This window comes from Glandiceps talaboti, chromosome 17 (assembly GCF_964340395.1).
Source record: "Glandiceps talaboti chromosome 17, keGlaTala1.1, whole genome shotgun sequence".
Lineage (NCBI taxonomy): Eukaryota > Metazoa > Hemichordata > Enteropneusta > Spengelidae > Glandiceps > Glandiceps talaboti.
The window spans coordinates 323,153-337,095 of record NC_135565.1 but is presented as its reverse complement, the minus strand read 5'-3'; the positions used below and the strand labels follow the sequence as shown (position 1 = coordinate 337,095).

The following is a 13,943-nucleotide window of genomic DNA, read 5'->3' as shown; positions in this document are numbered from 1 at the left end:
TACATGGTGCAAGGGGCTTGAGATACATGTACATGGTACAAGGGGCTTGACATACATGTATATGGTGCAAGGGGCTTGAGATACATGTATATGGTACAAGGGGCTTGAGATACATGTATATGGTGCAAGGGGCTTGAGATACATGTATATGGTGCAAGGGGCTTGAGATACATGTATATGGTGCAAGGGGCTTGAGATACATGTACGTGGTGCAAGGGGCTTGAGATACATGTATATGGTACAAGGGGCTTGACATACATGTATATGGTGCAAGGGGCTTGACATACATGTATATGGTGCAAGGGGCTTGAGATACATGTATATGGTACAAGGAGCTTGAGATACATGTACATGGTGCAAGGGGCTTGACATACATGTATATGGTGCAAGGGGCTTGAGATACATGTACATGGTGCAAGGGGCTTGAGATACATGTTACGTGGTGCAAGGGGCTTGAGATACATGTATATGGTGCAAGGGGCTTGAGATACATGTACATGGTGCAAGGGGCTTGAGATACATGTTACGTGGTGCAAGGGGCTTGAGATACGTACATGTACATGTACATGGTGCAAGGGGCTTGAGATACATGTACGTGGTGCAAGGGGCTTGAGATACGTACATGTACATGGTGCAAGGGGCTTGAGATACATGTATATGGTGCAAGGGGCTTGAGATACATGTATATGGTGCAAGGGGCTTGAGATACATGTATATGGTGCAAGGGGCTTGAGATACATGTACATGGTGCAAGGGGCTTGAGATACATGTACATGGTGCAAGGGGCTTGAGATACATGTATATGGTACAAGGGGCTTGAGATACATGTTACGTGGTGCAAGGGGCTTGAGATACGTACATGTACATGTACATGGTGCAAGGGGCTTGAGATACATGTATATGGTGCAAGGGGCTTGAGATACGTACATGTACATGGTGCAAGGGGCTTGAGATACATGTATATGGTGCAAGGGGCTTGACATACATGTACGTGGTGCAAGGGGCTTGAGATACATGTATATGGTGCAAGGGGCTTGAGATACATGTATATGGTGCAAGGGGCTTGAATACATGTACATGGTACAAGGGGCTTGAGATACATGTATATGGTGCAAGGGGCTTGACATACATGTACGTGGTGCAAGGGGCTTGAGATACATGTACATGGTGCAAGGGGCTTGAGATACATGTATATGGTGCAAGGGGCTTGAATACATGTACATGGTGCAAGGGGCTTGAGATACATGTATATGGTGCAAGGGGCTTGAATACATGTACATGGTACAAGGGGCTTGAGATACATGTATATGGTGCAAGGGGCTTGAGATACATGTACGTGGTGCAAGGGGCTTGAGATACATGTACATGGTGCAAGGGGCTTGAGATACATGTACATGGTACAAGGGGCTTGACATACATGTACATGGTACAAGGGGCTTGAGATACATGTATATGGTGCAAGGGGCTTGAATACATGTATATGGTGCAAGGGGCTTGAGATACATGTACGTGGTGCAAGGGGCTTGAGATACATGTATATGGTGCAAGGGGCTTGAATACATGTATATGGTGCAAGAGGCTTGAGATACATGTATATGGTGCAAGGGGCTTGAGATACATGTACATGGTGCAAGGGGCTTGAGATACATGTACATGGTGCAAGGGGCTTGAGATACATGTACATGGTGCAAGGGGCTTGAGATACATGTATATGGTGCAAGGGGCTTGAGATACATGTACGTGGTGCAAGGGGCTTGAGATACATGTACATGGTGCAAGGGGCTTGAGATACATGTATATGGTGCAAGGGGCTTGAGATACATGTATATGGTGCAAGGGGCTTGAGATACATGTACATGGTGCAAGGGGCTTGAGATACATGTACGTGGTGCAAGGGGCTTGAGATACATGTACATGGTGCAAGGGGCTTGAGATACATGTATATGGTGCAAGGGGCTTGGGATACATGTATATGGTGCAAGGGGCTTGACATACATGTACATGGTGCAAGGGGCTTGGGATACATGTACATGGTACAAGGGGCTTGAGATACATGTATATGGTGCAAGGGGCTTGAGATACATGTACATGGTGCAAGGGGCTTGAGATACATGTATATGGTGCAAGGGGCTTGGGATACATGTATATGGTGCAAGGGGCTTGACATACATGTACATGGTACAAGGGGCTTGGGATACATGTACATGGTACAAGGGGCTTGAGATACATGTATATGGTGCAAGGGGCTTGAGATACATGTATATGGTGCAAGGGGCTTGAGATACATGTATATGGTGCAAGGGGCTTGAGATACATGTATATGGTGCAAGGGGCTTGAGATACATGTATATGGTGCAAGGGGCTTGAGATACATGTATATGGTACAAGGGGCTTGAGATACATGTATATGGTGCAAGGGGCTTGAATACATGTACATGGTACAAGGGGCTTGAGATACATGTACGTGGTGCAAGGGGCTTGAGATACATGTACATGGTACAAGGGGCTTGAATACATGTATATGGTACAAGGGGCTTGAGATACATGTACATGGTACAAGGGGCTTGAGATACATGTATATATGAATATACTAAAATTAATCCGCCTGGCCATAAATGTGATGAGGCCTTGGCATACGTTGAAATTTACAGTGTATGGCAATTTATTTTCTGTATAATAATCTTAAAATGGCCAAATATTTTATTGCAAAATTTGTATTTTAGCACTTCAAGAGGTATATGATGAAACCTTTACGACCTGAATATTATATGGGTTTTGCAGACCTTGATAGTTTGTCTTACAGGCCCTCCTAAAGTATTAAAGGCCCTTCCGCCAAATGACATCAGCCTGCAAAACCCATTTCCAGGCTGTAAAGATTAAATGATATTCCAGTCATAGAGTTTATATGGATCAGCTGTTAATTTACCTCATGATGGCATAAAAAATCACAACTACAATGAATTATTAAGATGAATCTGTTTAAATTACAACTGTACACTGATATTTTAAATTAGATACTACTGATTTAGATTTAGCTAAATTATATAATTAACATGTACATGTAGACAGATAAAGCTATTAAAACTTTCCAGTTAATACATAGTGATGGGGTGTTTGTACCAGTCTCAAGTAACCACAATACAACAGTAGATAGTGATGGGGTGTTTGTACCAGTCTCAAGTAACCCCAATACTACAGTATATAGTGATGGGGTGTTTGTACCAGTCTCAAGTAACCCCAATACTACAGTATATAGTGATGGGGTGTTTGTACCAGTCTTAAGTAACCACAATACTACAGTATATAGTGATGGGGTGTTTGTACCAGTCTCAAGTAACCACAATACTACAGTATATAGTGATGGGGTGTTTGTACCAGTCTCAAGTAACCACAATACTACTAACAGTACATAGTGACGGGGTGTTTGTACCAGTCTCAAGTAACCCCAATACTACAGTAGATAGTGATGGGGTGTTTGTACCAGTCTCAAGTAACCACAATACTACTAACAGTACATAGTGACGGGGTGTTTGTACCAGTCTCAAGTGACCCCAATACTACATGTACATAGTGATGGGGTGTTTGTACCAGTCACAAGTAACCCCAATACTACAGTAGATAGTGATGGGTGTTTGTACTAGTCTCAAGTAACCACAATACTGCAGTAGATAGTGATGGGGTGTTTGTACCAGTCTCAAGTAACCCCAATACTATAGTACATAGTGATTGGGTGTTTGTACCAGTCTTAAGTAACCACAATCCTACAGTACATAGTGATGGGGTGTTTGTACCAGTCTCAAGTAACCACAATACTACAGTAGATAGTGATGGGTTTTTTGTAACAGTCTCAAGTAACCACAATACTACAGTAGATAGTGATGGGATTTTGTAACAGTCTCAAGTAACCACAATACTACAGTAGATAGTGATGGGGTGTTTGTACCAGTCTCAAGTAACCACAATACTACAGTATATAGTGATGGGGTTTTTGTAACATTCTCAAGTAACCACAATACTACAGTAGATAGTGATGGGGTGTTTGTTCCAGTCTCAAGTAACCACAATACTACAGTAGATAGTGATGGGGTTTTTGTAACAGTCTCAAGTAACCACAATACTACAGTAGATAGTGATGGGGTGTTTGTACCAGTCTCAAGTAACCACAATACTACAGTATATAGTGATGGGGTTTTTGTAACAGTCTCAAGTAACCACAATACTACAGTAGATAGTGATGGGGTGTTTGTACCAGTCTCAAGTAACCACAATACTACAGTAGATAGTGATGGGGTTTTTGTAACAGTCTCAAGTAAGCACAATACTACAGTAGATAGTGATGGGGTGTTTGTACCAGTCTCAAGTAACCACAATACTACAGTATATAGTGATGGGGTTTTTGTAACAGTCTCAAGTAACCACAATACTACAGTACATAGTGATGGGGTGTTTGTACCAGTCTCAAGTAACCACAATACTACAGTATATAGTGATGGGGTTTTTGTACCAGTCTCAAGTAACCACAATACTACAGTAGATAGTGATGGCCCTGGGGTGTTTGTACCAGTCTCAAGTAACCACAATACTATAGTAGATAGTGATGGGGTGTTTGTACCAGTCTGAAGTATTTAGATTCTCAGGGCTCGAAATTCGGTTTTTTTCTTGGTAGCCCAGGTGGGCTACCATCTTTAAAATTTGGTAGCCCAAGAGCAATGACTGGTAGCCCATATGCATGCATTCCTAAATTAATGGTGTCTGTGTATATATGTAACTATATGATGTATTGAATTCGATGATTGATTGAAATGAATAACTTAAGAGTCACGTTAACTCGTTATTTGTGTGTATTTCATGCCATAATTGACATTGGGAATGCAATTTTTTGCATGTATGTGTCTCTGGGGACGTGTCATAAAGAGGGACCGTATGAGGCTTACTGTTACAACGTACGGTTATCATTGCAATGAAGAAAAAATATGTAGTCGCAGTTCGTACTTGTAACTATTATCTAAATCTCTTGGTGCAGTGAGACCTGAATATGATTCAACGTATGGAAAACGTATAAACAGTTTCATAAGCCCCATGGCCATTTCCTGATTTGGAGACTACGTCTTGGGTAGTTTAGAAACTATGTGCTGTTATCATTATCTATCCACGTGATTGGTTACTTATTAACAGACGGGTTAGACAGGATTTGTATTAATACATGACGGCCATTACGGCAAAGCCCCTTCCATTCATGGGCGAAGAGATAATCAAACAGAGTCTAAGACCACATCAGTAGACGGCCCTTGCTGAAAACTTCACTCAGATAAATTCAAATCATCATGTCACCATTTCATTCTCACTAAAACTTCAACTTTCTTTTGAGCTTTGCTACTACTACTAGATCGAATGCATTACGTGAATTTACCATTCACCAGCTGCATGTTCTCAGGGGTTGCGTGAGCGTGGTTTACACACGGAATGTTTTAGGCATCGTTCAAGAATAAACGAATCTCTAGGTGTATACCAAGTTAACAGTTCTCATCAGCATAAAATTTTATCAAACACCATTACAACTGTGTCTCTGTCAAGTTGAAAGTTAAAGCTGTCATTCATGTTATGAAATTTAGTTACTGCAGCAGTGCTGTACCGAGAGTGAGTGTACTGTACTCCGACTCCGAGAAGAACCGAAAGGGCCCGGGCCGGAGAGCAGATTTCCAGAGAGTGATTACCATGGGAAATTGAAAGTACAGAAAGATAACATTAAATCGCTATACAGAATATTGTTGCATATAAATGTTTTGTTGTGACATTTTGGAAGTACAAGCTGTGTATACGATGAACGGAAGAATGACGTGTACAGTGTACATGTATTTCGTGTACATTTGATATACCATGTTGTGTGGATGCAAATTTGGAAAAGACGCACAGATTTTGATGCTAATTTTGGCGAGAACGCGTCCCATAGTACTGCGACCTCGGAGGCCCCCGGCCCGGGAAGGTGTCGGAGTCAGGGTGTCACAGTTTCATTCAAAACTTAGTAGCCCAATTGGGCTACCACTCACATAATTTGGTAGCCCAGAGACAAACATTGGTAGTCTGTGGACGCGGGACTACCGCGAATTTCGAGCCCTGATTCTGTGTCTAGGGTACCATCATTTATTGATTGTGCACTTTCTTTTACAGATTTTATTAGCGTTTCAGAATCCCACGTTTCTAAGTTGATTTTATCGATGAATTCAAAATCCTGCAACCTTGATCCACTTCCAACTTCACTATTGAAAATGTGTCTTCCATATACATCATCTCGTATTACTGACATAGTCAATGAGTCTTTCAGATCTGGTATTTTTCCACAGTGTCTCAAACATGCAATAGTTAAACCTTTGCTGAAAAAGACTGGATTAGATCCAGATCCATTGAAAAACTACCGCCCGGTATCAAATCTGTCATTCATCAGTAAAGTCATTGAGGAGATTGTGGTTCAACAATTGGATAACCATTTATCGAGCTCTCAGTTGTATTGCAAATTTCAATCAGCCTATCGAAAATTCCATAGCACAGAAACAGCTTTGTTAAAAGTGCAGAATGACGTCATGCTTTCGATAGATCAATATTCAGAAGTAATTTTCGCTCTTTTGGATTTGAGTGTTGCGTTTGATACCATTGATCATACCATTCTATTGGAAAGGCTGGAGACTCGTTTTGATACCATTGATCACACCATTCTATTGGAAAGGCTGGAGTCTCGTTTTGATACCATTGATCATACCATTCTATTGGAAAGGCTGGAGACTCGTTTTGATACCATTGATCACACCATTCTATTGGAAAGGCTGGAGACTCGTTTTGATACCATTGATCACACCATTCTATTGGAAAGGCTGGAGTCTCGTTTTGATACCATTGATCACACCATTCTATTGGAAAGGCTGGAGACTCGTTTTGATACCATTGATCATACCATTCTATTGGAAAGGCTGGAGTCTCGTTTTGATACCATTGATCACACCATTCTATTGGAAAGGCTGGAGACTCGTTTTGATACCATTGATCACACCATTCTATTGGAAAGGCTGGAGACTCGTTTTGATACCATTGATCATACTATTCTATTGGAAAGGCTGGAGTCTCGTTTTGATACCATTGATCATATCATTCTATTGGAAAGGTTGGAGACTCGTTTTGATACCATTGATCATACCATTCTATTGGAAAGGCTGGAGACTCGTTTTGGCATCAAAGGACTAGCGCTGAAATGGTTTGCGTCGTACTTGAAAGGAAGGACTCAAGAGTGTTATGATAGATGGCGTTTCATCAGAACCACGTGAACTTTTATATGGAGTTCCACAAGGCAGAGTTTTGGGCCCAATACTGTTCACATTGTATTGCGCTCCCCTTGAGGACATCATGGAAAAACACTCGCTCAGTTTCATGATGTACGCTGACGACACGGAAGTATATCTAACCTGTAAAAGAGCCGAATACTCTAAATTACAGATCGAGGCCTGTGTAGATGAGATTCGTGAATGGATGGTCTCGAATAAACTAGTCCTGATTGACAGTAAAACAGAACTGATTCATTTGCATTCAAATTTCAGACCTCACAAACCTTTATTGGAACTCCGCGTTGGGTTGGATCAAATTGTACCATCTGCTGTTGTGAGGAATCTTGGGTTTTATTTTGACAGTGTTGTTTTATCACATAGTCAAGTTTCACAAGTCTGCAAGTCAGCTTTGTTTGTTTTAAGTCGCATTGGTCGCATCCGTAATGTTTTAGATCGCACAACTACTGAAAGACTGATTCATGCTTTCTTAACATCACGTCTTGACTATTGACTATTGACTATAGCCTGTGTATATCCATCTTCCTGACTATTTTATTAACCGCTTACAACGCATACAGAACTCTGCCACCCATTTGGTCACTCGCGCTAGGAAATACGAATACATAACACCTGTCCTTTGAGATTTACACTGGCTCTCTGTCGTCCAAAGAATTGAGTTTAAGGTTCTTCTAGATAGTGATGGGGTGTTTGTACCAGTCACAAGTAACCCCAATACTACAGTAGATAGTGATGGGGTGTTTGTACCAGTCTCAAGTATCCCCAATACTATAGTACATAGTGATGGGGTGTTTGTACCAGTCAGAAGTAACCCCAATACTACAGTACATAGTGATGGGGTGTTTGTACCAGTCTCAAGTAACCACAATACTACAGTAGATAGTGATGGGGTGATGGGGTGTTTGTACCAGTCTCAAGTAACCACAATACTACAGTATATAGTGATGGGGTGTTTGTACCAGTCACAAGTAACCCCAATACTACAGTAGATAGTGATGGGGTGTTTGTACCAGTCTCAAGTAACCCCAATACTACAGTAGATAGTGATGGGGTGTTTGTACCAGTCTCAAGTAACCACAATACTACAGTATATAGTGATGGGGTGTTTGTACCAGTCTCAAGTAACCACAATACTACAGTAGATAGTGATGGGGTGTTTGCACTAGTCTGAAGTAACCCCAATACTACAGTACATAGTGATGGGGTGTTTGTACCAGTCTCAAATAACCACAATACTACAGTACATAGTGATGGGGTGTTTGTACCAGTCACAAGTAACCACAATACTACAGTATATAGTGATGGGGTGTTTGTACCAGTCTAAAGTAACCCCGATATTACAGTACATAGTGATGGGGTGTTTGTACCAGTCACAAGTAACCACAATACTACAGTACAAATGTATATAGTGATGGGGTGTTTGTACCAGTCACAAGTAACCACAATACTACAGTAGATAGTGATGGGGTGTTTGTACCAGTCTAAAGTAACCACAATACTACAGTATATAGTGATGGGGTGTTTGTACCAGTCACAAGTAACCCCAATACTACAGTATATAGTGATGGGGTGTTTGTACCAGTCTCAAGTAACCACAATACTACAGTATATAGTGATGGGGTGTTTGTACCAGTCACAAGTAACCACAATACTACAGTATATAGTGATGGGGTTTTTGTACCAGTCTCAAGTAACCACAATACTACAGTATATAGTGATGGGGTGTTTGTACCAGTCTCAAGTAACCCCAATACTACAGTACATAGTGATGGGGTTTTTGTACCAGTCACAAGTAACCACAATACTACAGTAGATAGTGATGGGGTGTTTGTACCAGTCTCAAGTAACCCCAATACTACAGTACATAGTGATGGGGTTTTTGTACCAGTCACAAGTAACCACAATACTACAGTAGATAGTGATGGGGTGTTTGCACTAGTCTGAAGTAACCACAATACTACAGTATGTACAGTATATGAATGTTAATGATTATCAACCTTTTCTGCCTTTTTTATACTAGGTAAAACATTTCGCTGGTGTACTAAGTAAATATGGAGTAGGTGTTGGAGACCGTGTATTGATCTACATGCCTATGATACCAGAGGCTGTTATTACTATGTTAGCGTGTGCTAGGATTGGTGCCATTCATTCTCTGGTGTTTGGTGGATTTGCTTCTAAAGAGCTCAGTGTTAGAATTAATCATGCTAAGGTATGTGTGCATCTACAGAATTTATCTTATGTTTGTCATTTACGGTGGGTAGAAAATGCAGGTATGGGCCTGGAGCAGGCCTGGCTGGTCAGGTCAGGGTCATGTCATGGTCAGGTAAGGTATTGACTGAATTTTATTTTTAGCATAACTGAACTGATAAGGTTTAGTATTGCTATAGGCATTGTGCGGTGTCTGCCTATCTGTCTGTCAGTCCATTTTTCTGTCTGTCTGTCTGTCTGTCTGTCTGTCTGTCTGTGCATGTGTGTGTGTGTGTGTGTGTGTGTGTGTGTGTGTGTGTGTGTGTGTGTGTGTGTGTGTGTCTGTCGATTGCCTTGATTGCCTTGGTATTTGATGGTTAATAGATTGCTTTTGGTGTCTAGTTGGGAAATTGTTCCAATGAAAATGTTAAATTCACAGGTATGTGATTTGGGTCAAAACTGTGATTTTTGGTCAAAAAACTTAAACTCCAAAAAATTACTGGGCAGGTTGGTCTGAAATTGGTGGGAAAGTTCTTAGGGGTGTTTGGTTTAAAAATTGTTCACAACATGATGATCCCATGTGTGATATGCAAATTAGGGCTAAAAATGTTTTTTTTGGGGGTCATAAATCTGTAATTCCAAAACTACTGAGCCGATTGGGCTGAAAGTTAATGGGGATGCATGTGGGGTGTGTAGATGAAGAATTATTAAGCATATAATGATTTCATCAGTGATATGCAAATTAGGTGTAAAAATGTTAATTTTGGTCAAAAACTTATATCTCAAAAAGTATTTGGGCAATGAGACTGAAACTTGGTGAGGTGTTTCTAGAAGTGTTATTCTGCAGATTTTCTTCAAATCATTTTGGCACAATTGGCCCTAGCAACCAAGACCACGCCCTCAGCGACAACCAAATGGCAGTATATTTTGGTTAAAAAACATCATCTGGTAGGCAACTTAGTAAACATTCAAAAATATTCGAAACCCCTAGCAACCATGACCACGCCCATAGCAACAGCAAAACAGTTGTGTATTTCACAAAGATAACAGGGATTTTTAGACAAACAAACAAACATTCAAAAAGTATGCAAATATGCCTAGCAACAAGACCATGTTCATTGCAACAGTCAAATGATCACATATATTGCAAAGATAACAACAGGGATTCTTAGACAAGTGAATAAACATTCAAAAAATGTATGTAAATGTGCCTAGCAACAAGACCATGCCCATAGGAAGAGCCAAATAATCACATATATTGCAAAGATAATATCAGGGATTCATAGACAAGTCAACGAACATTAAAACCAGATTTAAACTGAGCGCCTCCCGTAAGGGAATCACTAATTATGCAAATAACTCATTAAACTAAAAAAACTATGGTAACAGGCTTTGTTTTTTGGACAAGCATGCTTTTTTAGGTTAATGTATGTAAGAGTGTATGATACTACTTAATGCAGTCTTAAGATATAGCCTAATTACCGAAAATCATTAATTATGCAAATTATTCATTAACACTGTAAGGTACATCAACTAACTTTATAGGACATACACAATTTGTTATGGTTAATGTATGTACTGAATTGTATTGAAATTGAAGCATGCAGTCGTAAGATATAGCCTAATTACCAAGAATCATTAATTATGCAAATTATTCATTAACACTGAAAGGTACACCACCAAACTTTACAGGACATATGCGATTGTTATGGATAACGTGTGTACTGAATTATATTGGAATTGAAGTATGTATTCTTAAGATATAGCCTAATTACCGAAAATTATTAATTATGCAAATTATTCATTAACATTGTATGGTGCATCAACAAACTTGATAGGACATATGTGTTTTCTTATGGTTAATGTATGTACTAAATTATGTTGAATTTGAAGTATGTATTCTTAAGATATAGCCTAATTACCAAAAATAATTAATTATGCAAATTATTCATTAACGCTCTAAGATATATCAACGAATTTTACAGGACAAATGTATGTTTTTATGTTTAACGAATATACTAAATTATATTGAAATTGAAGTATGCAGTCTTAAGATATTGCGTAATTAGTTGATTTCATTAATAATAATATGCAAATTTCTCTAATTAAACATTAACAGATCTGGCTCAAAACCTAATCAGGTCTAGCTATTACCCTAAAGATTATATATCCCAAATTTCATTACAATTGAGCCAGCCGATTTTTAGAAAATGATGACACAGACACACAGACAGACAGACAGACAGACACACAGACAGACATTCCCCTTTTAATACCTCCCATACCCTTACGGGAGGTAAAAATGTATGTAAATATATCTAGCAAAATGACCACGCCCATAGCAACAGCCAAATGATCGTGTATATTGCATAGATAACAACAGGGTTGGATAGGCATGAACTGGATAGACATTCAGCAAATGAACATGTACACCTAGCATGGATCAGCATGTAGGTAAACATTTTTAAAAAACTGTACAGTTAGGCTACAATGCCATTGGTGCCATTTTTTCTTCCGTAAGGAAGAGATATATTTATAAGTGGAAGTCTGTGTGTCTGTGTGTCTGTCTGTCTGTCTGTCTGTCTCTCTGTGTCATCGTTTTCTCCATAACGGCTTGCTCAATTCAAACAAAATTTTGAAGATGTATTCCGTAGGGTAATGGCAAGACTTGATTAGGTTTTGGTAAAAATCCTGTGAATATTAATGAGCAATTTACGTAATTAATGATTTTCAGTAATTAGGCTATATCTCAAGAATGCACTCTTTAAATTCATTATAACTTTATACATACATTTGCGATACCAAAGCGCACCTGTCCTGAAAATATTACTAATGTAGCTTTTAGTTTTAATAGGTTATTGGCATATTTTTGGGACATTGTACACATGATCGTCATGGACATTAAAGGATCTGTGTCATCGTTTTCTCCATAACGGCTTGCTCAATTCAAATGAAATTTTGAAGACATATTCCGTAGGGTAATTACAAGAATTGATTAGGTTTTGGTAAAAATCTCGTTATGTTAATGAGCAATTTACGTAATTAATGATTTTCGGTAATTAGGCTATATCTCAAGAATGCACACTTCAAATTCAATATAACTTGGTACACACATTTGCGATACCAAAGTGCACCTGTCCTGAAAATATTACTAATGTAGCTTTTAGTTTTGATAAGTTATTGGCATATTTTCGATTGGCCACAAAAAGAAAAAAATAGTTTCTCGTCAGGAAATGTCGTCTAAAGTGGTGCGACTTTATCACCATTTTCTACAACACGACTGGCTCCCTTCAGACGAAATTTATTGCATGTGTTCTGTAGGGTAGTGACAAGAAATGATTAGGTTTCGGTAAACATCCCAAGAATATTAACGAGAAATTTACATAATTAATGGTTTTCGGTAATTAGGCTATATCTCAAGAATGCACACTTCAAATTCAATATAATTTGATACATGCATTTGCGATACCAAAGCTCACTTGTCCTGAAAATATTATTGATGTAGCTTTTAGTTTTAATAAATTATTGGCATATTTTTGTAGGCCACTAAAAAGGAAAAAATAGTTTCTCGTCAGGAAATGTCGTCTAAAGTGGTACGACGACGATGTGCTTTTTTTTTTTTTTTTTTACATTCTCAACAAATGTCACAGTACATGTTGTGGTTGGCCAGGAGATCACTAACAGCAATGAGCAAATAGCAATCAATGAGAAAAAATAACTTATTACATATGTTCTGTTGTATTGCAACAATTGTCTGTAGGAACGCCAATCTCAAAACTTTGCCCTTACGGAAGACATTCAGTTTACGTCTGGTTATCATCTGGTGCCAAAGGCAGAAATAAATTCCATGTTTAGTGGACAATAAAGTATTTCTTATGATGGTGATGGTGATAGTGGTAATGGTAATGGTGATGATGGTGAACAATTGAGATAATGTTCCCTCTTATTGGCTGATCTTGTTTCCATATTAATTCTCATCACATGCAAGTGCTATTGATGTCATCAGACCAAGTAGACAGTACTCTTCAATCCAGTAATAGTTTTCTGGCTTACAAATGTATGTTGTGAGGTACATGTAGGGCAACTTTATCAAGACCATTCAAGAGCTAAGCCGTGTATATGTCAGTAAATATTACCGGAGTTTTCCGAAAACAAGCCCATCCGTAAAGTTGCCCATGGGCAATCATTTGGCAAGTGGGCGTCTAATGGGTTTTTCAGATTCACTACGGCAAGAATTTTGCCTTGTTATATTGGTAACATTAGTTTTTATTTAGTTCGAACGTTCCGTTGAAAAAACCCATAAACTTAGAGTGCCTTTTAAAAAATGGACATTTTTTCCATGAGAAGAATGTGATCGTGAAGGTAGGTACAGACACCTTTGTGCTGAGATAGATCAACAAGCCGGCAGATGACTCATGGAGAGTCGCA

General features: G+C 39.2%; 1 protein-coding gene across 2 annotated transcripts in view; it reads left to right on the top strand.

Annotated features, from left to right (window-relative positions):
* Nucleotides 1–13,943, top strand: part of LOC144447950 (acyl-CoA synthetase short-chain family member 3, mitochondrial-like) — a 207,921-nt gene that overhangs the window by 38,585 nt on the left and 155,393 nt on the right. For both annotated transcript variants that reach the window (XM_078138072.1, XM_078138073.1), the window contains exon 3: nt 9,349–9,537. In XM_078138072.1, the coding sequence (XP_077994198.1) occupies nt 9,349–9,537 (189 nt within the window). The remainder of the gene's footprint in view (nt 1–9,348; nt 9,538–13,943) is intronic.